A 25,098-nucleotide genomic window follows, 5' to 3' on the forward strand; every position below is an offset into this window, starting at 1 on the left:
TCTTTCTTTCTTTCTTTCTTTCTTTCTTTCTTTCTTTCTTTCTTTCTGCTTTATTGAGGTATAATTTACAGAATAAAATAATTCATTTAAGTGTACAGTTTAATGAGTTTTGGTAAATGGATGTTGTCAGGTAACCACCACTAAAATTAAATTTTGGCAATTTCCATCATTTTAGAAATGCTCTCTCATTCCACTCTGCAGTTAGTCTCCACCCATTCCAGGCTACTGTCTCTGTCACTATGATATTGCATTTTCTGGAATTTCATATAAATAGAATCATATGTTTTTCAGGATTTTTTCTATCTTCTTTCACTTGGTATCATGTTTTTGAGGTTGATTCATATTATTGCATTTAAATTTCCTTTTTATTGCTGAGTAGTATTCTACTGTTTGGGTATAGCATTTTTTTTTTTTTTTAATTCACCAGCTTATGGACATTTAGTTTTTTTTTTTCATTTTTCTTGGGAAAATACCTAGGAGTAGAATTTCTGGGTCATATAATAAGTATGTTTAACTTTATAAGAATTTGACAAATTGTTTCTCTAAATGTCATACCATTTTACATTCCTACCAGCAATATATGAGAGTTCTTTCTAAAAAAAATTACTTAAAGTTACTCAATTTAAAAAAATTAAAAACATGTTTATTCTTACCTATGGCATTCCTCATGACTTCAGGTCCTGGGTTTTATAATATCCTAAACAATACTATAATCGACAACTTTAGCAATACCTGCTTGATGAAACAAAAGAAAAGTGCATTTGGTTCTTCTGTTCCTCGGACTATCTTCCTGGTTCAGAAAGAAGGTTTTACTGCTCCTGGTCCTGCTGATTATCAGGTAATTTGTGAATACTAAAATAATATTCTTTATATCTAATACCAAGGCATAGGGCTTAAAAATTACATGTAGCATATATGCCTCATTATTTTAAGCCATACTATTATTATTATTTTTTTAAGATTTTACTTATTTATTTGAGAGAGAGAGAGAGATAGACCGAGAGAGAGCATGGGAAGGAGCACAGGCAGAGGGACAAGCAGACTCTGTCCTGAGTGCAGAGCCCAACATGAGGCTCAGTGTCATGACCCTGAGGTCAGGACCTGAGCTAAAACTAAGAGTCAGATGCTTAACCAAGTGAGCCACCCAGGCATTCCAAGCCATACTACTATTATAGAAATAATTTTATGTGGTAATTTATGGCATAAGAACAAACATTAATTTGGTTCTCAACTATGTTTGTAATTTCTTTTCGAAAGATGGATCTTATTTATTTCTTTGAGGATCTCATATTATTTCTTTAAATACATATCTTCATTTTGAAATTGCTCCACTAAAAAAAATAAAATAAAATTGCTCCACTATTTTCTGAGAGTAATTTAGGTCTCCTTTAAATGCTTTTTGTGGTTTTATAATTTTTGTGTAGAGGTCTTATACATCTTTATTAGATTTATTCCTTGGTATTTAGTATTTCATGTTTTTTAGTTCTAATGGTACCTTTTAAATATTTTCATTGTTTAGCTTTCTGCTATTGGAATAAAAAAATATAATAGTCTTTATTAAAGATTTGCTTTACCAATGATCCGTACTTCTTGCTAAATTAAATGATTAATTCTATTAATTTATTATTAGTTTTAAAAAAATTTCCTCAAGCACAATTATGCCACCTGTGAATGACAGTTTATATTTTTTTCTCCAGGTGTTTCATCTTTTATATATTTTTTTGCTTTACTAGACTTCTGTGTCTCAGAACAAATCTCAATAATATTCATAGGAATTAAAAAATATCCAGTATTCAAGAAGATAAAATTCACAGTGTGATATCCATTAAAAAAAAATTAGTAGGTATGCAAGGAAGCAGGAAAATATAACCTAGAATCAGGAAAATAAAAACAATCAATAGAAAAAGCCCAGAAATTACAGAGATGATAGAATTAGTAGATAAAGACATTAAGCAGTTATTATAACTATATTCCACATGTTTAAGAAGTTAGGGGAAAGATTGAACATATTGAGTAGAGAAATGGCACAAATAAAAAGACACAAATTGAAGTTCTAGAGATAGCAAATATAATATTTTAAAAAAAGTACACTGTCATTAACAACAGATTAGAAAGTTCAGAAGAAAAGATTAGCGAACCCTAAGACACTGGTAGAAACTATCTGAAATGAAACAGTGAGAAAAAGGACAAAAATAGTGAATAAAGTATCAATGAACTCTAAGTCAATTTGAAGTGGCCTAATATGTGTGTTGTTAGCATCCTTGAAGGAAGAGAAAAAGTGCAGGGGCATAAAAAATATTTTAAGAAATAATGAAAATTTCCAAACTTTGATAAGAACTAAATACCCATTTATCCATGAAGCTCAACAAGACTGCAACACAAAAGATGTTAAAGAAACTATGCCAAGGCATATTATAACCAAATTGACTAGAATGGTTAAAAAAAATTCTTAAAAGCACAGAGAAAAAGGATACATAGCATTGAGGAACAAAGTTAAAAATGACAATATATTTCTTGTTGGAAATGATGTAAGTCAGAAGACAGCAGTGCAACATTTTTAAGTATTAAAAGAAAACAGTTGTCAACCTGTAATTCTATGATAGGCTAAAATATCTTTCAAAATGGAGAATAAAATGAAGACCTTTATATATATATAAAAGCTGAAATATTCATCCCTTAAAGACCTGCATTAAGAGAAATGTTAAAGGAAGTCTTCCAGGCAGAGGAAAATGTTACCAGATGGAATCTGGATCTATTTAAAGTAATACAGAGTATCAAAGATGATAACTATGTGGGTAGATAATAAAAGCTTTTGTTGGATTTCTCATTTTATTGAAAGCAGAATGTCGTACATGTTTTTGATTTACTGATAATTTACTTTCACAAAAGGTAGAGGAAGCTATGGGAGGAACTCATGTCTTAGCTTAATTTTGACTAAATAAAGGAGAACTAATGAAATAGAAGGGAAGAATCGTTTGCAAATAGTGATAATGTTATTTTACAGTTTAGAATTGTCAAAGAAGAGATTCTGGACATGGTTAGATATGTATAAGGAACTTAGATAATTCCTATTTCAAAATGATCAGCAGATAACAAGAAATGTCCTTAAGATCAGAGACTCTAACAGTGAAACTAACCTAAAAGTGTTGACAAGAAAATAACTCATGAGTAAAATTTTGAAAATGCAGTTTTGCTACACATTAAACTTTTTAGAAGATATTTTTAAAAGGACATTGTAATATATGTGTATGTATTTATTATTCTTTCTCCTACAGAATTTGAGAAAGTTTAAAAGAATGTACATATGGAAAAGTAAAAGTAGCTAACAATAACAATAAAAAAATATAGATGGAACAGATAGATATTTTATAGGTAGAATATAAATAGAAGTTAAACATTGGGGAAGCTTGAACATAGTTGTCAAATCATAAAAGAACATGTACAAAACAGTGGAAACATGGTATCTGTCCTATAGTAGACACTAAGGAAATTATAACTGAATAAATGAGTATGAGAGAGAAGCATAGAACTGTACTCCAGGAAGCTTAAAGAGAAGGAAAATTTATTGTAAAAAATACTACAGAAAATTAAAATTAGTTTGTGTAAGTTTGGTTTGACAAAAAAAAAGTAGCTAAAAAGAACTCTGTAGGGGTGGGGTAGATGAAATGGGGATAGTAGAGCCACTGAAATGCTGAATTGGATTTGTCTTTCCTATCAGAGAAAATTATTTTCAACCCAGAAAGTGGAACACACATGGTTTATAGGAAGTTGAATCCTAAGATGTTTATGGTGGTAATGTAAGAATACCCTAGTGCAATGAAGTTAAATTTACAAGTCATTTTTTCGCAGGGTGCTAATCTTCTCTGTGTTGTTCCAGTTTTAGTATATGTGCTGCCAAAGTTATCACCCTAGTGCTTTAAATTAGTTAAAAACTTCAGATATAGCTGAAATAGATCTCATTGTAATGAAAGAACAGCTGTAAATCATTATCTGTAATCTCTGGGAGTTGCTTAAGGTTTGTAGGCATAAAAGAAAAATGGAGTAAATAAAGGCTTTCCTTATTTAAACAAAAATTAAAATTTCACTGTGAGATTTTTATGAAACTCTTACAAAATATTTTATTTATATATATTCTAATGTAAAAACTATACCATTAAATTTACCATCTTAATCATGTTTAAGTGCTGATATAAGTATATTTGAAATGCATCACTCTCGCCACTATTGTTCAACAGTACTAGAAGTCCTAGCAACAGCAATCAGACAACAAAAGGAAAGAAAATATATTCAAATTGGCAAAGAAGTCAAACTCTCTTTTCGCAGATGACATGATACTTTATGTGGAAAACCCAAAAGACTCCACCCCCAAATTACTAGAACTCATACAGCAATTCAATAATGTGGCAGGATACAAAATCAATGCACAGAAATCAGTTGCTTTCTTATACACTATCAATGTAACTGTAGAAAGAGAAATTAGAAAATAGATTCCATTTACAATAGCACCAAAAACCATAAGATACCTCAGAATAAACCTAACCAAAGAGGTAAAGGATCTATACTCTAGGAACTACAGAACACTCATGAAAGAAATTGAAGAAGACACAAAAAGATGGAAAAACATTCCATGCTCATGCATTGGAAAAATAAACATTGTTAAAATGTCTGTGCTGCCCAGAGCAACCTATACTTTCAACACCATCCCAATGAAAATTCCAATGATATTTTTCAAAGTGCTGGAACAAACAATCCTAAAATTTGTATGGAATCAGAAAAGATCCCAAATCGCCAAGGAAATGTTGAAAAAGAAAAACAAAGCTGGGGGCATCACGTTGCCTGATTACAAGCTATATTACAAAGCAGTGATCACCAAGACAGCATGATATTGGAACAAAAACAGACACATAGACCAATGGAACAGAATAGAGAGCCCAGATAGGGACCCTCAACTCTGTGGTCAAATAATCTTTGACAAAGCAGGAAAAAATATACAATGAAAAAAAGACAGTCTCTTCAATAAATGGTGCTGGGAAAATTAGACAGCTATATACAGAAGAATTAAACTTGACCATTCTCTAACACCATACACAAAGATAAACTCAAAATGGATGATAGACCTCAATGTGAAACAGGAATCCATCAAAATCCTGGAAGAGAACATAGGCAGTAACCTCTTTGACATCGGCCACAGCAACTTCTTTCATGATACATCTCCAAAAGCTAGTGAAACAAAAGCAAAAATGAACTTTTGGGACTTCATCAAGATAAGAAGCTTCTGCACAGCAAAGGAAACAGTCAACAAAACAAAGAGGCAACCCACAGAATGAGAGAAGATATTTGCAAATGACACTACAGATAAAGGGCTGGTATCCACGATCTATAAAGAACTTCTTAAACTCAACACCCAAAAAACAAATAATCAAGTCAAAAAATGGGCAGAAGACATGAACAGACAGTTCTCTGAAGAAGATATACAAATGACTAACAGAGACATGGAAAAATGTTCATCATCATTAGCCATCAGGGAAATCCAAATCAAAACCACATTGAGACAACACCTTATACCTGTTGGAATGGCAAAAATTGACAAGGCAAGAAACATTAAATGTTGGAGAGGTTGTGGAGAAAGGGGAACCCTCTTACACTGTTGGTGGGAATGCAAATTGGTACAGCCACTTTGGAAAACAGTGTGAAGGTGCCTCAAAAAATTAAATATAGAACTACCCTATGACCCAGCAATTGCACTACTGGGTATTTACCCCAAAGACACAGATATAGTGAAAAGAAGGGCCATATGCACCCCAATGTTCATAGCAGCAATGTCCACAATAGCCAAATTGTGGAAAGAGCTGAGATGCTCTTCAGTAGACAAATGGATAAAGAAGGTGTGATCCATATATACAATGGAATATTACTCAGCCATCAGAAAAGATGAATCCCCAACTTTTGCATCAACATGGATAGGACTGGAGGAGATTATGCTAAGTGAAATAAGTCAAACAGAGAAAGTCATTTATCAGGGTGCCTGGGTGGCTTAGTTGTTAAGCGTCTGCCTTCAGCTCAGGTCATGATCCCAGGGTCCTGGGATTGAGCCCCGCATCAGGCTCCCTGCTCAGCAGGAAGCCTGCTTCTCCCTCTCCCACTACCCCTGCTTGTGTTCCTGCTTTTGCTATCTCTCTCTCTCTGTCAAATAAATACATAAAATTAAAAAAAATGTCAATTATCATATGGTTTCACTTATTTGTGGAACATAAGGAATAGCATGGAGGACATTAGGAGAAGGAAGGGAAAAATTAAGGGGGGAAGATCAGAGGGGGAGACATGAACCATGAAAGAGTCTGAAAAACAAACTAAGGGTTTTAGAGGGGAGGGTGGTGGCGGGATGTGTTAGCGTGGTGATGGGTATTAAAGAGGGCACGTACTGCATGGAGCACTGGGTGTTATATGCAAACAATGAATCATGGAACACTACATCAAAAACTAATGATGTACTGTATGGTGAGTAATGTAACATAATAGAAAAAAATAAAAAAAAAACAAAAATAAATAAATTTAAATTTAAATTAATCTAATAAATTTTAAAATCTAATAAAATTTAAATATAATTAAAAGAAATGCATCATGAACGTTAGTCGTTTTTAGAATATTTTTGTTGTATTTTGCTTAAAATGTACTAGAAGTTAATTATTCTAAGTAACCCGACATTTAAATTTAGAAGAATTATTAGAATTATAACTTGCAAGAATTCTTTATAAAACCCTCATTATAATCTTTATTCTCCTTTGCAGATAATGAGACAGTATAGCATAGTGATTATTAGCATGATCTCTGATGTCAGAGTACTTGAGCATATTTTCTTGCTCTGTCACTGACCTTGTGTAAGTTATTTAACCTCTTTATGCCTTAGTAAGATAGAGATCATTATAGTACATACTACGAAGCATTATTGTGAATACTAAATGAATCAATACATGTAAAATACTTAAGCTTCTGGCACATAGCAAAAACTTAATAACTTTTGTTACTATTATTAGTATTATTTTTTAAGATTTTATTTATTTGACAGAGAGAGACACAGCGAGAGGGAACACAAACAGGGGGAGTGGGAGAGGGAGAAGCAGGTTCCCGCAGAGCAGGGAGCCCGACGTGGGGCTCGATCCCAGCACCCTGGGATCATGACCTGAGCCGAAGGCAGACACTTAATGACTGAGCCACCCAGGCGCCCCTTTTGTTACTATTATTAATAATTAAAAATTACCCATAGGATTAACACAGACTCTTTTTGTTTATGTAAAATTTGACAAACTACAATCAAGAGTGAAAGATATACACTAAACATGTCTAAGTTTTAAAAATGCAGTCTGATAAACTGTTGAACTGCAGTATTAATCCATTTATATTTAATGTGATTACTGATACATTTGTGTGTATAGAAGCCATATTGTTGCATATATTCTATTGGCTTGCTTGTTTTAGCATTTTTTCTTACCTCACCTTTTTTTTGACTTAGTAAAATATTTTATATTTTTCTATTTCATCTATTTTTATAACATTTTTAGTTATCTATTATTTTATAGTCTTTTAGTGCTGGCCACCAAAATTATAATATGTATCCTTTACTTTTGCAGTTTAATAAAAAGGATTACTTTTACCACTTCTCAATATGCTAACTTAAAACATTTTAGCTCCATTTTCTACCTCCTATTTTGTTAATTTTTGTCATACAGCATAAGTTTATGTATATTTTGAGCCCTTTGAATATTACTGTTTTATACAATCAATATTTATTCATATTTACCAAAACATTTACCTTCTCTTTTGTGTTTTGTTTCTTTCTGCATTTCTGGTTTCTGTATCAAATCATTTTTCTTCTGCCTGAAAAACTCCTTTTAGTGCTTCTTTTGTTTAAGGTCTGTTGATGATGAATTATTGTAATTTTGTCTGAAAATGTCTTTGTCATTTTTATTTTGGGGGGATTGGATTTGTAGGGTGGGAGTTATTCTATTGTTTTAGGCCTTTTGTCATTTCCATTGAGAAGTACATTGTTAAGTTTATTGTTACTCCTTTGAAAGCAACTTTTTTTTTTTTGGTATGTTTCTTCAATGTGTCAAAACTGTGGTTCTCTTTATATTTATTTGCCTGAGGTTTGTAGAGCCTCTGGGTTGATGTCTTTCATCAGTTTTAAGTAACTTTTACTATTATTGTGTATTTGAGACCTTTCTTGTTTCTTGAGAAAGGCTTGTATTGCTATATGCTTCCCTCTTAGGACCACCTTTGCTGCATCCCAAAGATTTTGAACAGTTGTGTTTTCAATTTCATTTGTTTCCACAAATTTTTTAAATTCTTTAATTTCCTGGTTGACCCATTCACTCTTTAGTAGGGTGCTGTTTAGCCTCCATGTATTTGAGTTCTTTCCGACTTTCCTCTTGTGATTCATTTCTCGTTTTGAAACATTGTGGCCTGAAAATATGCCGGGAATGATCCCTATCTTTTGGTATCAGTTGAGACCTGATTTGTGACCCAATATGTGATCTATTTGGAGAATGTTCCATGTGCACTTGAGGAGAATGTGTATTCTGTTACTTTAGGATGGAATGTTCTGAATAAATCTGTGATGTCCATCTGGTCCAATGTGTCATTCAAAGCCCTTGTTTCCTTTTTGATCTGCTTAGATGATCTGTCCATTGTAGTGAGTGGGGAGTTAAAGTCCTCTGCTATTATTATATTATTATCACTGTGTTTCTTTGATTTTGTTATTAATTGGCTGCTCCCATGTTAGGGGCATAGATAATTACAATTGTTAGATCTTCTTGTTCAGTAGACCCTTTAATAGTGATATAGTGTCCTTCCTCATCTCTTATTACAGTCTTTGGTTTAAAATCTAATTTGTCTGATATAAGGATTGCCACCCCAGCTTTCTTTTGATGTCCATTATGGTGATAAATGGTTTTCCACTCCCTTACTTTAAATCTGGAAGTGTCTTTGGGTATAAAATGAATCTCCTGCAGGCAGCATATCTATGGGGCTTGCTTTTTCATCCAATCTGATACCCTGTGTCTTTTGATTGGGGCATTTAGTATATTTACAGAGTAAATACTGAAATATATGAATTTAATGCCATTGTATTTCCTGTAAAGTCCCTGTTACTTTTGTTGTCTCTGTTCCTTTCTGGTCTATGTTACTCTTGGGCTCTCTCTTTCCTTAAAGGATCCTTTTCAATATTTCTTGTAGGGCTGGTTTAGTGATCCAAATTCTTTTAGTTTCTGTTTGTCCTGGAAGCTTTTTCTCTCCTATTTTAATGATATCCTAGCATGATAAAGTATTCTTGGCTGCATATTTTTCTCATTTAGCATCCTGAATATATCGTGCTCATCCTCTCTGGTCTGTCAGGTCTCTGTGTATAGGTCTCCTGACAGTCTAATGTTTCTACCCTTATAGGTTAGGTACCTCTTGTCTCAAGCTGCTTTCAGGGTTTTCTGTTTGTCTCTGAGATTTGCAAGTTTCACTATTATATGCTGAGGTGTTGACCTATTTTTATTGATTTTGAGGGCAGTTTTCTGTTCCTCCTGGACTTGAATGCCTGTTTCCCTCTCCAGATTAGGAGTTCTCTGCTCTCATTTGCTCCAATATACCTTCTGCCCCTCTCTGTCTCCTTCTTCTTCTGGGATCCCAATTATTCTAATATTGTTTTGTCTTATGGTATCACTTATCTCTCAAATTCTCCCCTTGTGATCCAGTAGTTGTTTATCTCTCTTTTTCTCAGCTTCTTTATTTTCCATCATTGGTCTTCTATATCACTAATTCTCTCTTCTGTCTCATTTATCCTAGCAGTTAGAGCCTCCATTTTTGATTGCACCTCATTAATAGCCTTTTTGATTTTGACTTGGTTAGATTTTAGTTTCTCCAGAAAGGGATTCTCTAGTATCTTCTATGCTTTTTCAAGCCCAGCTTCTATCTTTATAATCATTATTCTGAACTTTAGTTCCAACATCTTACTTATTTACATACTGATTATGTCCTTGGCAGTCAGTACTGCCTTTTGTTCTCTTTTCTGAGGTGAGCTTTTCCATCTTGTCATTATGTCCAGAGAAGAATAGATGAATGAGAGAACAAAATACTAAAATGGCAACCACAACCCTAGAGAAATACACACTAAACAAATCAGAAGAGACCAAAACAGAAAAAAAAAAAATTAAAAGAAAGAAAAAGAGAGAATATAATCAGAGAGGTGAACAGAACAGTGCAGTACACTGGATCCTGTGTGTTTTTTGATCTGTTTGTTAGAAAACTAGATCCCAAAGTTGTAAAGAAAGAAAAACTTATATATGTACAAGAATAAATTTAAATACTATGAAAAGATAGAATGTAAGTGTAAAAATGAAAATTATAAGACAAAAAAAAAAAAAAGGAGGAATATAAACAGACAGGTGGACAGAACAGAGCAATACACTATATCCTGAGTGTATTTTGGTTGGTTTGTTAAAAGAAACTACATCTCAAAATTGTAAGGAAAGAAAAACTTGTATTTATGCAAAAGTAAAATGAAATACATTGAAACATTAGATTGTAACTGTAAAGGTGAAAATTTAAAAAGACTGTAACAAAACAAAACAGAAGAAGAGAAAAAGAGAGAATATGATGAGAGAGGTGAAATGAACAGAGACATACACTAGATTCTGGGTGTATTTTGGTCTGTTAGAAGAAATTGTGTCCCAAAATCATAAAGAAAGAAAAACTTATATATATACAAAAATAAGATTAAATATAATGAAAGGATAGAATGTAACTGTAAAAATGAAAATTAGATTAATAAAAAAAGTGGATAAAATAAGAAAATGGTTGAAAAAGGAAAGAGGGAAAAAATTAAAAGTGAAGACTATAGAATTATAGCAAATAAACCATGAATTCTTTATGCTATATTTCTGTGGTGCTAGAGTTTTGCAATTCTCAATGATTGGCAAACTTGTTCTTTGCTGGATGTTCATGCTAATATGCTGGGGAGGGGCCTGTTGCATTGATTCACAAGTCTCTTTTCTCTAGTCGGAATTGCACCACTCTTGCTAGGGGCCAGGCTAAGTAATTGGCTCTAGATTGCTCTGTGTGGCTTTTGTTCCCTGAAGGCTTTCTGTGCTGCTTTAGAGGATGAGAATGAAAATGGCACCCTCCCAGTCTCCAGCCCCAGAGCCAAAAGCTCTGGGTCCCACCTCAGTGCACCCTCCAGGGAAAGCAGTTATAACATCACTCCTGTCTCCCTGGTCTCCATCTGCTCTCTGTGCTCATCCAGCCTGTGACTGAATGTTTGTATCTCAGGCACGAGACCCTGCTTTGAGTCTCCAAGCTCTGTAGACTCCTGTGGCATGCATCTGAGCTGCTCTTCCTGGGGGAGGAAGGGGCATCTTGCTGGTTCTATGGCTTGTTGGGCCCCTGCTCGGAGAGCAGTTGCCCAACTGTGCCACAGTTCTTATTGCAACCCCAAGTCAGAGCCCACTCCTGGGCTTGCTGATTACCGCTGGCTTCCCTCCTCTGATGCCTGGGAACTCTGCCACACTCAGGCCTCCCTGGTTTTCCAGTGACGCCAAGCATCCTGAGACCACAATATCCCACCTAGGATTCCACCTCTCTTTGCCACTTGACCATCTGTTAGGCAGGGATGTCCCTCATTGGAGCAGACTTCTAAAAGTTCTGATTTTATGCTCCACTGCTATATCACTTTCCGGTAGGTGGCTCCCATAGGCTCCCTCCCCCTGAAGTTTATCTTCCCATATATAGCCTTGGATTCACTTCTCCACACCTCCCACCTTGCAGAAAGTGGTCGCTTTTCTATTTGTAGAGTCACAGCTGTTTTTTCCTAGATCTCTGGTTGAGTTCACAGGTGTTTGGAATGATTTGATGGCTATCTAGCTGAATTCCTGGGACCAGGCAGAACTAAGTTCTCCTACTCCTCTGCCATCTTGGACTCTCTCTTTGCTTTTGTTTAGATATTTTCTTCAAACATATCTTTCAATTAACTAATATTTTTTTTAAAAACTGTGTTTCAATTGCTATTACACTGACCTAAGTTTTTAATTTCAGATTATTCTATTTTTCAGTTGTAGAATGAATTCTATTTAAGTCTTTCCAAAGATTTCACTTCTTAGGAGAAATTCTCCATGTTTTTAACTCTCTTTTTTCATTTTTTTCTTGAACACATTAATTATACTTATTTTAAAGTTCTGTGTACTAACTGCAATATCTGGATCACCTATTAGCCTGTTGTTATTTTCTGTTATTTTTTTTCTTGAGTTTTGATCATGCATGTCTATCTTTCAGCATGCCCCCTAATTTTTAATAAAATGCCAGATATTGCATGCAATATAGAGACTTTAAATGGTGTTACCTTCTACTAGAGAGATTTTATACTTTCCTTTGCAAGGTGGATAGAAGTCAGAGATCACCTTAATCCAATCATGAATTACAGTGATTATATTTTTTCTAGGGCTTAATTTACCTCTGGCTTGTTCATTTTCTTAAGTGTAGTCCTCTAGGGATTTCAGCTCCAAGCCTGATGTGTTCAAGACCCCTTTCTGTCAGCTTCTGAATTTCAATCTTTAATGCATCTGTGTTTTGGTTTAGATTTTTAGCATCACCCCATCTCTCATTCTCTGGCAAAGAGATTCATGGGGAAACAGATCATGTGTTTTGAGGCTCCTCAAACCTGCAATTTTGCCATTTTTAATGGCAAAGCTTAATAAGACCACAATAAGCTTTTTCTCAGTTCTTTAACAGCAACTTCTGCCAGGTCTAAACCCAAATTCTTTCTCTGTTGCCTGTATGAGCAAATGCCACTAGGGAAAAAGCACCTACAGAGTGATAGCTTACCTTTCAGAAGTTCTACCCTCTTTAGAATCTTAGCCCCTCTTGTCTATGCTGACAACTCAACGTTAGAAGCATCCACAACTGTATGAGGCCTTTAAAAATAAGATTTTCTTATATTTTATCTGGATTTCAATTATTTTTGGTAAAAATGTGATCTTCTGCAAACTTATCCCCTCTAAAGCCAAAGTCATCCAATGACTGGTACATTTTCTGAACTTCTACCCATAAACAGTAAAAATTGCAAAATGTGGGTGCCTACATGGCTCAGTTGGTTTAGTGTCTGCCTTCGGCTCAAGTCATGATCTCAGGGTCCTGGGATTGTGCCCTGCATCCAGCTCCCTGCTTGGTGGAGAGTTTCTTTCTCCCTCTGCCCCTCCCCACTACTTGAGTGTGCGCTCTCTCTCTCAAATAAATAAATAAAATCTTTTTAAAAGTTGCAAAGTGCTTTTGAATTTCTCTTTTCTATAATTTCTAGTACCACGTACATGATAATAATAAAATTTATTATAAAAGTAAATTATTTTTTCAGCATCAGTAAATATAAAACCACACAAAATAATACTGCTGGCTCAGATGTTCTATATTTGAAGGCTTTCATAAGATGTGACTGATTTTTCTGTTTTTGAAAGTGATAAAATCTGTTTTTCTTTTGAATGACTAGGTAGGAATAATATTAGGAGAAGAGTCGAGAAGCACCAACTTCAGCATTTAGGTTAGAGAGGCATATAGTTTTAAAGATATAGTATGTGAGGGATGGATTTTTTAGTAGATTAATTTTCCTCATAAAGTGAACAAAGAAAGAGATATCTAATTATTTTACTAGGTATTGCATTCTGAATTATTAAATATGAATGTCAAATTCTGAAATAAAAACAGTGAAGTATATAAAAATGGAAAAATAAATTCTTATCCTTTCTGTATACACAGAGAATGTTACTACTGGTTATAGAGTTTGAAATATTAAATGAATGCAAATGAGTAAATTGTATGATGAATCAGAGTATAATATCACAAGGATTAATTAATTGCTAATTAAAATTTTACATTACCAGCTTGATGTAGCCTATTAATTTGCATCCTCAATACATATAAGGAATTACAATATTCAGGAGAGTGTGGATCATTCTGCTTAGAAAATTTATTAATCAAGGATTTCCACATAATCAATTTAAATAGTTACTGTTAATATATATTTATTTTATGTATTAGTAATTAAATACTAACAAGTAATACTATATGGCTAAATATCTCATATGTTATGAAACAACAAAAATTGATGTCTGAATTTGACATCACAGTATAGGTAATAACTCACTCTTAATGTGTTTAAATAATGTATGTAGATCCTACTTTTCTAGAGTTCCATATAACTAACTCTTTTTTCATTTTTATATCACATTGACTTAAAGTCTTTTACTCCTATATCCCATTTAAAATTTTTAATGAATATGTCTATCTCTATTTAATGATAAAGCAACATTGATGTACTTTCTTGCACATTTATTACTTATTGTGCCACTTGAATTGATAAATAGAAAGGATATACTCTTTTTATCGCTTCTTTCAATATGCTTTTTGGAACTCACAGGTTGGTGGAATTTCTGATGAACTACCTAACTTGACTAACCGCTATGCTGCTTTCTTGTCAAGAACACAAAGATCTACTAAACTGTCAGATATGGTAAGAAGACTCCTCTATAGCCAAACTTATTTGTAATCTAGAAATCATGGAGGAGACTGTATAACATGAACAGTGTATTAGGATCTGAGAGACGTACCTGGTAGGCTGTTGTAACATCTTTGGTGAGCATGATACTTCCATATTTTTTAAAGTTCAGCCAAAATTCTTGAAGCTAAGTAGAAGTTCAGCATTGCTCTGTGAGAGACTATTATATGGAATATCTCCTGTAGGGTTAGAGAACATTTATTTTTAGGACATATAGGAAATCATAATCATTTTGGATATGAAGTGAAAGATTTACTTTAGGTTCACCTCAGTTTATTCATAAGTGTAAATTTTTTCTTTTCAATTTGAATCTGTCTTGCAACCTAAGACTCTTCATTCAGGGCTTTTCTTTAATCCATGTTAATCTGTATTTTAAACTGTTGCTATGAATTTTTCTAACTAAATTTCCATTTTTTATAAATACCTAATATTGAATAAGTTGAAATAAGTAAAGCAGATGAAATTTAAAAATGAATATTTATTCATTCAGAATAAATTTACTAAAAGATCGATTTGAAATTTACAGTTAAAAAGTTAGACTTCCATGTACAGGAATTGTTAAAATGAATTTTTATAGACATTGGGCTGAAATTAATAAGAGATTAATAATAAGATATTATTAATAACCTATTATCAAAACAAGCTCATCAATCAGGTTTTAAAGTGTAGCCATCAACTTGAGAAGTAGCACTGCTTACTGAAATAAAATTCTAGTAGGTGCACAATGCCAAGAGTTCATTTATAATGTTTTCAGTGGTGAAGTAACTGGTACAAAATTAGGAAGAACTAGTTTAAAGAAAGGACAAATGCAAAGCTAGTTAAATTAATATAGCTGTGAATGTCTAAGAAATCATAGGGATTAATTTGGTGAGAGTCATCAGAAATGGGCTTATTTTTTTCTGAGATATCAGTTTATTGAATCTTATTTTTTTTTGAAGACATTGGTTGAGGGGGTCAGAATTAGCATCAGGTTTTATGATTTTTTTTGTAGCTATAAGTTCAAAGACAGTTAAAATCATCCAGCAGTGTTCTTGACATGTAAGAGATTCTCATAATTGTAAAATAAATGTTTTTTTAAAATGCCTTATTTTAATAGATATTTATCTTGAGGAGTTTTATGGTTGTGTTGTGTTTCTCAAGTGAGTCATTATATACATTAGGATCCACTGTGAAGTATGTCAGAGGTAATTTATTACTAGTATAAAGCCTTTAAGCCTAAGAATATTTAGTGGATTCATAGTTATTTCTATCATGATATTATAGCTACTAGAAAAGATGCAAATCTCTGAAGGTACCCATAGGAATGCATATGTATGTGCTAAATGTTTGTAGAGAAACAAGATGGTGATGTGCTCTAAAGAAAGATGAGTTACTATACCAATTGCTTTTACTTAATTTACATTTTTCTCTTTTAACTTGGTCTTTCACTGGATCTGGAAACTCCTGTTTTAGTATTGTTGTTTTTTGACATGAAACACTTGGAATTTAAAGTATTGGGTGGGACTTTGCTTATCCAAGAAGCAAAATAGTTTAATTACATAGAATACTTTGGTTTTAGAAACTCTTCTGCATATAAAATACCCTTCAAATATGTAGGTGTATAATATATATCTCATGAAAAATCCAAACTATTGATCCCAGATCAAAATTGATCTCAAACTTATAAAGTAATGGAATTAATTTTGTAATTTTCACTTACAGTAAAAATATTAGAAAATTTGCTGCCTACATTTTAAAGGGTATAAATTTGATTTTCAACATTTTATATGTTTCACATAAAAATATTTAAAAACTCAAGCTTCTGGTTTCATATGAAAGACATATACGTACATCTCTCTTCCTTTTACATGGTCCCAATGAAATAGATTTTTTTTTAAACTATAACATAGCATTAGTTTAATATAAAAAGACAAAGAGATTGAAAATATGATAAATGGAGGCTAGAAACAAGCCAAACATCTGTTTATTAGGCATAGTAGTTAGGAGCATTTGATATAAAAAACAGTAAATTATCCTGAAATGAATAAAGACAGAAGTCTTCAATTAGAAGAACTCAACATAATACCAAGGAGGATGAATTTTAAAAGACATACATCCCTTTCACATTGCTTTGCATTTTCAGAAGACTAGCATTAAAATACCCTTGAAGCTTCCACAGAGAAAAGTAACTGGGTCACCTACAGAGGAATGAGAAACATACTGATATCCAACACTTTCCCAGCAGCATTGGCAACATTTCAGAGTTAGGAGATGATGGAATAACACTTTCTTGAATTTCCAAGAGGAAATAAATTTGGATATAGAATTCTGCCTTTATACAATATAAATCCAATTAAATGAGTCAAGAGAATAATTTTCTGGTATGCAAGAGCTCGGAAAGTTTAGTACTTCTACATTTCCATGTATAAAGATGCTCCAGCAAAATATAAAAAGGGAAATGAGAGACAGATGATATACCCCTAGAGAACAGAAACTGAGCATTTCCTGGATGAAGTAAAATGAAAACAAATTAATAAAGAAGGCATTTTTAGCTCACTCATGGGCCATTCTTGAGGAGTCATGGATTTGGTGGCAGAATTTCATTTACTTCTCTATGTGTTTGGCCACACGAGTTGGTTTGATAAGGAATAACCATGATATTCAAATTTCTATTTTAATACTGAGTGGTTTTAGATCAATCTATACAAATTGCAGAGGACTTAGTTATAATATAAAAATATAAATATTAGAAAACTTAGTATCAATAAAACAAAAGCAAGAAGTGAAAGGTTGGGATGGAGTAAAACGTGCCAAATTTCTTATAGTACACAGAGTCAAGAGATGTCAAAAATTGACAAATCACAGTGTAAGTTCTTATATTGTTTGTAATGGTAAATAAAAAAAAAAAACCCTCTAAGAAACCCAATTACTGTTCAAATAAATTATTTCTGGAAATGGAACTAGAGAGAGGTCAAAGAAGACAATTTTACTGTTCATTTTAGACTCATATATGATTTGATTTTTGTTTATACTGTGAACATATTATTTTAAAATAAAAATAAAAATAGTACTCATGAGTTAATGATGAGTATGTATTTGGAATGGCATGATCTCCTGGTACCTGGACTGACCCATTCTCTGCAAACAACTAAAATTCTAGATAGAATAGAAACAAATATATTCATGAGTGCTTCCAAGAATCAGGAAGAAATTAAGAGTACACAGGCTAAAGACTAAATTAAGGAGGGGCCCCAGAGTGGCAGAGCACTGAAGTTCACTTCTACCCTAAGGACATTTGCCAAACCATATGACATTGAATTTTAATTTTTATAGCCTCCAAGCCCTCCAGGGAATGAAACAAAGCCTTAGACCTCTCATAGTGGGTAGTCTCAAAGAAGATTCATTAATACAGTTAAAACTCCAAAGGGCAAGCTGTACAGGTTAAAAGTGAAATGCAAATAAATCTACCTTTCACACCTACCAGAGGATTTGAGAGAAGTTACTGGTGTTGGGCACTTTGGTTTTGAATGTATATTAGAGGAATTACCCCTGAGAATCTGTTACATTTTGTATTCATTTAATGATGTGAATTGTTAAAAAACACAAAACATCTGTCACAGATATTAACAAAATTAATTTAATTTAATTATTATTATGTTTTAAAGATTTTATTTATTTGACACAGAGAGAGAGACAGCTAGAGAGGGAACACAAGCAGGGGGAGCGGGAGACGGAGAAGCAGGCTTCCCACTGAGCAGGGAGCCCGATGTGGGGCTTGATCCTAGGACCCTGGGATCATGACCTGAGCCGAAGGCAGATGCTTCACAACTGAGTCACAACAAAATTAACTTTATTAATAAAAATAAGAGCTAATGCTTATATAGTGCTTGTTTTAAACCAGGCACCATTCCAAATGTATAGTAACTCATTTGAATACTACAATTATGATCATTTTTAAAAATGAGGAAACTGGGGAGCACCTCAGTTGGTTAAGTGGTTAACTCTTTCTTTCGCCTTTGGCTCAGGTCATGGTCTTGGGGTCCTGGGTTGGAGTCCTATGTCAGTGGGGAGTCCCTGCTCAGTGGGGAGTCTGCCTTTCCCTCTCTCTGATCCTCTCCCACCCCCATGCTCTTTCTCTCTCTCAAATAAATAAAATCTTAAAAAAAAAGAGAAAGTTATAGTGGTATATTTAGGCAGAGAGGGCCTATATCAGTCAGGGTCTAGTCAGGACATAGAACTGCACTAGTTATTTTGAGACAGATAATATAAGGGATCATGTATATTGGAGAACTGAAAAGGCAAAGAGGAAACACTAAAGTATCTTGGAAATAGTAACACAGGCAATCAGTGCCACCATTTTTAGGCCTTGGGGAATAAAGGGACTCAGTGGAATTATTAAAACTTGAAAGATTGGAGAGATGTTTTGTTGCTGGGATTCAACCCTCTGAAGAGGAGGCACAGCTCAGCTGGTGCTAGTGTCTCAGAAGCTCAAAAGTAAGATCAGACCCTTGGGACCCTGAAGATAGTAAAAATATATTGGAAATGGGTTTCAGCTGAACTATTTCACAAGAATCAAAGTTATTCTGACTAAACTATATTGCCCTCAATATTTTTTATAATTTCTCACTGGAACATATATAGAAAGTGCTTTGATTTTTGCATAGTTTTTGGAGTTTATTTTGTTGGTTGGTTAGTTTGCTTGTTGGCATCATATCATTCACCAACCATTGGTGAGGGAGAGCACATTAAAATGAATTTTCTGAATATAGGCCCATTAATGCAAGTGAAGGATTTAGGCCAATGATTTCTGACACACTGGAGAGTGATTTGGTCACAGTGCACTTAGATACTTTGTGTATTTCCATTACATTTTGAAGTCTATATACATTTTCATATAATTGACTTCATTAGTTCAGAAAATGGGTTTGATATGCAAGCAGCAAGAATAGGTGCTGTTGGATACCATCTTCATCAGAGCAGAGAAAGAATAGTGAAGGCAACTTCTGAGCCAGATACATTGGAATAAGCCAGATTCTAAGAGCTTGCATTTTGATTGGGTGCTGTCAGTACTTACACAGATGGTGAGAAGAATGCTATTCTACAGTTTTAGCTATTTTTGATTGCCCCACATAGGTCTCAGAAGTAAATAATAACTTCATGAAGAAATGATTTTATCTTTACTCTTCAGTTGCTAAAAAAATTTTGCACTCTCCATGTGTTTTGAGAATGAAATCTGTCCTGACTTTGAAGGTGTCATGATTATTTAAAACGAACAACAGCAAAATGACTCATATTCTAGATAATCTCTGAGGTTTAAATTTTGCTATATTTGTGGCATCATCCGAAACCGATTCCTACATTCTATCAACCAGTCATTATGTTGTAGCTTATGGGGTGATAAAAAAAGAGAAAATATGTTACAAGTGACATGGAAATGACTAGACTATAACTCCATCATTTAAATCCTTGAAGCCAACATGACTACATGTGCAACCCTACATATGGTATAAAAATGATATCATTAATGCCATTAAAACCTCTTTATAATAAATTCATGACTAAGGAAACATGACATTTAGAAATCGACTTAAAATGTCTAATTATCTTACTTAGGATGCATATATTCATGAGGAGTAAACCTTGTGTCACTGCATTTAAATGTTTGAGAATTCATATCTCTTTTCAAAATTGCCTCCACTGATGAAGAGGAGGTAGACTGGATTCATTTATAGAAATCTCACTGACACAGTTAACACAGACATCTTTTGACCAATTCACAACATTAAACTTTTGAGGACCTGGTCATCATTATATACAAAAGTATGTACTAATGGTCCTTATGTTGGCATTTTTACAGACAAACAATAGTCCCATTGTATTATTACAAATGTCTAAGGGAAAAGGTGTTTTTCCATCACATAAATTTAAAATGTAGTTACTAAGTAACATTATATTAGTATCATCCTCACAAGTACATAGGGAGCAAATATGGAAAACTATCAGCTTCATGTCAGTTAAAATGACATTGATAGAAAAATATAAAAAAAGGGGAAGGGAAAAGGTCAGAGATATGAGGAGTATAAAGAAGAGAGATAATGGGAAGAAGTATTTATGTTGTAATATTTGAGGGGGTACAGAGTGACATAAGGAAAACTAAAGCAGAATCATGTTGGAAAAATTGTTTTCCAAATTCGTTTGCTACTATGGGAAAGAATTGCTGCTTTTCAGTTAAGAAGCAAATACATAGGTCATATGATACATGTCTTTCTCTGTTTGACTTATTTCGCTCAGCATAATACCCTCCAGTTCCATCCACGTCGTTGCAAATGGCAAGATCTCATTCCTTTTGATGGCTGCATAATATTCCATTGTATATATATACCACATCTTCTTTATCCATTCATCTGTCGATGGACATCTTGGCTCTATAGACACTGGGGAGGGTATGTGCTTTGGTAAGCGCTGTGAATTGTGCAAGACTGTTGAATCTCAGATCTGTACCTCTGAAACAATGCAATATATGTTAAGAAAAAAAAAAGAAGGTAGCAGGAGGGGAAGAATGAAGGGGGGGAAATCGGAGGGGTAGACGAACCATGAGAGAGGATGGACTCTGAAAAACAAACTGAGGGTTCTAGAGGGGAGGGGGGTGGGAGGATGGGTTAGCCTGGTGATGGGTATTGAGGAGGGCACATTCTGCATGGAGCACTGGGTGTTATGCACAAACAATGAATCATGGAACACTACATCTAAAACTAATGATGTAATGTATGGGGATTAACATAACAATAAAAAAATTAAAAAAAAAAAGAAGCAAATACATAGGAAGAAATCCCTTCATTCACCAGCCTTTCCAGTACCCTCTAGTATCTCCTGTTGGCTGAACCCAACAGAGAGCCATCTGACAAATACAGTTTGAAGATTCCCAGGTTTGGAGCTGGGACCATAAATAGCTGAAAATCTGGTACATTTCACTCCCTTGACCACTTGGTATTCATATGCATCTTTTTACTCACATTTGAATTTCCACATAATATTCCAAACAACTCTATGTTTCTGCCTAATATGATACAACTATCTTTTATATAACAAAAGTTTTTTCATTCTCCTAAATGAGGAGATACAAGTTTCCAACAGTGATTGTCTTCATCTCTGGCCAAATTTAGTCATAGCCTATCTAAATATTTTGTTATCTAAATACTGTCATAAATTGTTAATGTATGGTTTTTAATTGTTACCTAAATACTGAATCATACTTTGTTAACTTCTTTTTTTCTTTTTAAAAAATATTTATTTATTTGAGAGAGAGAGAGAGCATGCTCATGAGTTGGGGGGAGGGGGAGGTGTCAGGGTTGGGAGAGAGGGAGATGGAGAGACTCTCCAGCAGGCTCTCTACTGAGTGTGGAGTCCAATGTGGGCTCACTCTCACAACCCTGACATGACTTGAGCTGAAATCAAGAGTCGGTAGCTTAACTGACTGAGCCACCCAGGTGCCTTCTTTGCTTTTTTTTTTTTTAAATTTTTATTTATTTATTTGACAGAGAGAGACACAGCAAAAGAGGGAACACAAGCAGGGGGAGAGGGAGAGGGAGAAGCAGACTCCCAGCTGAGCAGGGAGCCCGATGTGGGGCTCGATCCCAGGATCCTGGGATCATGACCTGAGCTGAAGGCAGACGCTTAACGACTGAGCCACCCAGGCGCCCCACACCCAGGTGCCTTCTTATAAAACTTTTAGAAAATAAGAAGGAGAGGGAGAAGAAGGAAGATGAAAATAGTTAACACACACACACACACACACACGGAGAGAGAAGGAAATTTATATGAATAGCTGCCACGGCTGTAGACGATATTTCTGACTTCTTTCTTCTGCCACCCTCTCCATGTTTCCTTTGCCCTCAATCAGTGTGTCAGTTGTTGAGGGTTCTTTACCTAATGGAAGACCAAATCTTCATTTTTGAAGGATATGAACACTTAATGATTCTTCCTTTTTTTGGTTGATGTGATTTTCTAAAAATCTTCTGTTGGAGATAGAAAGATTAAGAGGAATTTCGAAGAATGCCCTGATAAAGTTTTTCCTGCCTTCACTGTGTATCAGCAATTCAGATTTCACCTGTTAATTGTGACAAATCACCGCAGTCAGTAGAGTAACCTCGACTTTGTTTCAGTAGTATCAGTAGCCCAAAATGCTAGTTGACACTGAACTTTCAAATCTGTAGAATCAGAGTTGTGTCTCTAAGTGGAAGCATTCCTCTGTTGGTAATCAAGACTTATAAATAAGTAGAGCTCAAAGTTATGGAGACAGCAGGCAAACATTGTGTGTGTTACTGGTGAAATAATGGCAAGGGGTACTTGATATATATTGCATATGGAGCACCATGTATGCTTAAACCCTGTCCTCCCAAGGCCTTGTCTCGCAACTGGCACCTTAATTGAGTTTTCAGCAAGCCCTTCTGTTGTTCTTTTAGATTGGCTGCTTTTAACTGATGATGGTATGTTAGACCTAGTGAATTCTGTGAGCACAAGCCCGATGCTACATTTCTTTTACTGTGAAATAAGTTCTTTGATCAGGAGTAATGTCTAGAATACTGTAACAGTAAATAAGCCATTCTCTAAGTCCAAGGAGGGCAGTACTGGTGATAGAATTATTGGCAGGGAAGACAGATGAGGTCCTTTCTTGTAATGACCTTTTTAAGGTTTTGAAGTCAGGGTTATACTCTGTCCTTAAAAGAGAGTAAAGTGTTCTTTTTCCTCCTATTCACTCAGTTTATTTATTTTTTGCAAGATTGATTTATTCTTCCTTAAATGTTTGTAAGGATTCACTGTTAAAGTCTAGAGCTGAGATTTTACTTGTGGGAGGGTTTTAAAGAAAGGATTCAATACCCTTATCTATGAAATGTGTGTTTCTGATGATTTGGCATCTGGGGTCTTGTTGACCTTGGAGAGACTGCCCCTTCCAGGATCAGCCAATTACTGGAGATAGCAAATGTCTCTCCTGCAAGTGTTCCTTTCTTATGCAAACTACCAATCCAGAGCTCACCATCAACCACCTACTCTATGGGGTTCTTACACTAGGAGCCTTTATTCGCTGACTTTAATCATCCCAAGGACAGGTAACCAGACAAGGAACAGCCCACTATGCTGAAGAGCCTGCTGAAAGTACTCAAATTAGCCAATCCTAAACCTGCATACCCTGCCTCACTGTTCTTCCTGTGGAAACCACAGTAAAGGCTCTCATCCATATTTTCCCCTTTCTGCCTCCCCACCAATCTTGGTGCTTTTCTGTGTGACCCCCTATGACACTGGGATCTGTGAGTGTAACAGACTTTTAACAAACTTTGTTTTCAAAGAGTCATCTCTCAATCTGTTCACCTTGACATACCTAAATAATAATAAAACCTGTTTTTATACACCTTAATAGATATTGGACTATTTATATTTTGTATTTTTTCTTTTGTCTGCTTTTATTACTTCAACTTTTAGAGAAATATATCCACTTCTTCCAAATTGGCAAATATATTTGTTTAATCATAATATTCCTGTCTTTTTTGTCTGTAAGATTTATAGTGATGCCCCTTCTTTTCCCCGATATTGGTAATTTGTGTTTTCTCCTCCCTCCCTTCCTTCCTTTTTTCTGTAATCAATCTTACTAGAAGTTTATCAGTATTTATAATCTTTTTTTAAAGAAAACTTTTAACTTTGTTGGTTTTCTATGTTCTATATTTTCTATTTTATTGATTTTCTTTATAATTTTTCTTTGTGCTTTTCCTAGGTTTGATTTGTTTTTCTTTTGTTTTCTTTTTCTAGTGTCTTGAAATCAAAGCTCAATCAATGATTTTTGACTTCTTTTTGATTATATGTATTTTTAAAGCAATAAATTTCCTTCATATACTGCTTAGCTGTATTCCTCACATTTTATGTTGTTTTTAATTTTCACTTAGCTTAAAGTATTAATTCACATTTTTATTTGACCAATTTAGAAGAGTACTATTTAAATTTTATTATTAAATTTGGCTATTATTATTAAAGTTGGCTTTTTTTTTGAATTGTCATTCTTTCAAGCTTGCTTCCATTATGAAAAATAGAATTCAATTATTTTAATGTATTAAAAATTTAGTCTTTCTTTATGGATCAGCATATGATCAACTTTTTGTGTGTGTATGTGGAAGGAGTGCCCCATCGTCACTTTGTGATATCTGTAGAGTTTTCCTTAATGCATTAAAATATTCTTAATAATACACACCATTTTATCTGCAGGCTCTTTCAATATCAGGAGATAGAATTTATCAGATGTTGCAGATTCAGTTTTATTTGGAACATCCTCATTATTTGCAACAATTACTTCCAAGTGTTTTGAAATGTATTTTTATGAACCAATATATGAATTTTTAGTGTCAGTAGGAAAGTTACTTTTTGAAAGAAAAGATGGCATTAAATGGGAGGTTAGTAATTTTTTTCTCAATCTTCTAATGAGCCTTTTATGAATATCATCATTCAAGAATGTCCTTTTAAAATCTTAATTTTACCTTGGACCACTGTCACAC

The 25,098-nt window shown here is 34.1% G+C and overlaps 1 protein-coding gene and 1 non-coding gene across 2 annotated transcripts in view; one reads left to right on the forward strand and one right to left on the reverse strand.

Annotated features, from left to right (window-relative positions):
- Positions 1 to 25,098, forward strand: part of STPG2 (sperm tail PG-rich repeat containing 2) — a 318,597-nt gene that overhangs the window by 144,840 nt on the left and 148,659 nt on the right. The window contains exons 7-8 of the mRNA XM_035005555.1: positions 678 to 838; positions 14,426 to 14,536. Of these exons, the coding sequence (XP_034861446.1) occupies positions 678 to 838; positions 14,426 to 14,536 (272 nt within the window). The remainder of the gene's footprint in view (positions 1 to 677; positions 839 to 14,425; positions 14,537 to 25,098) is intronic.
- On the reverse strand, positions 3,803 to 3,907 carry LOC118010944. The gene has a single exon (XR_004679361.1). It is a non-coding gene; the product is annotated as a U6 spliceosomal RNA (small nuclear RNA).

Source organism: Mirounga leonina, unplaced genomic scaffold, assembly GCF_011800145.1.
Source record: "Mirounga leonina isolate KUSES-001 unplaced genomic scaffold, KU_Mleo_1.0 Mir_129, whole genome shotgun sequence".
NCBI classification, from domain to species: Eukaryota; Metazoa; Chordata; class Mammalia; order Carnivora; family Phocidae; genus Mirounga; species Mirounga leonina.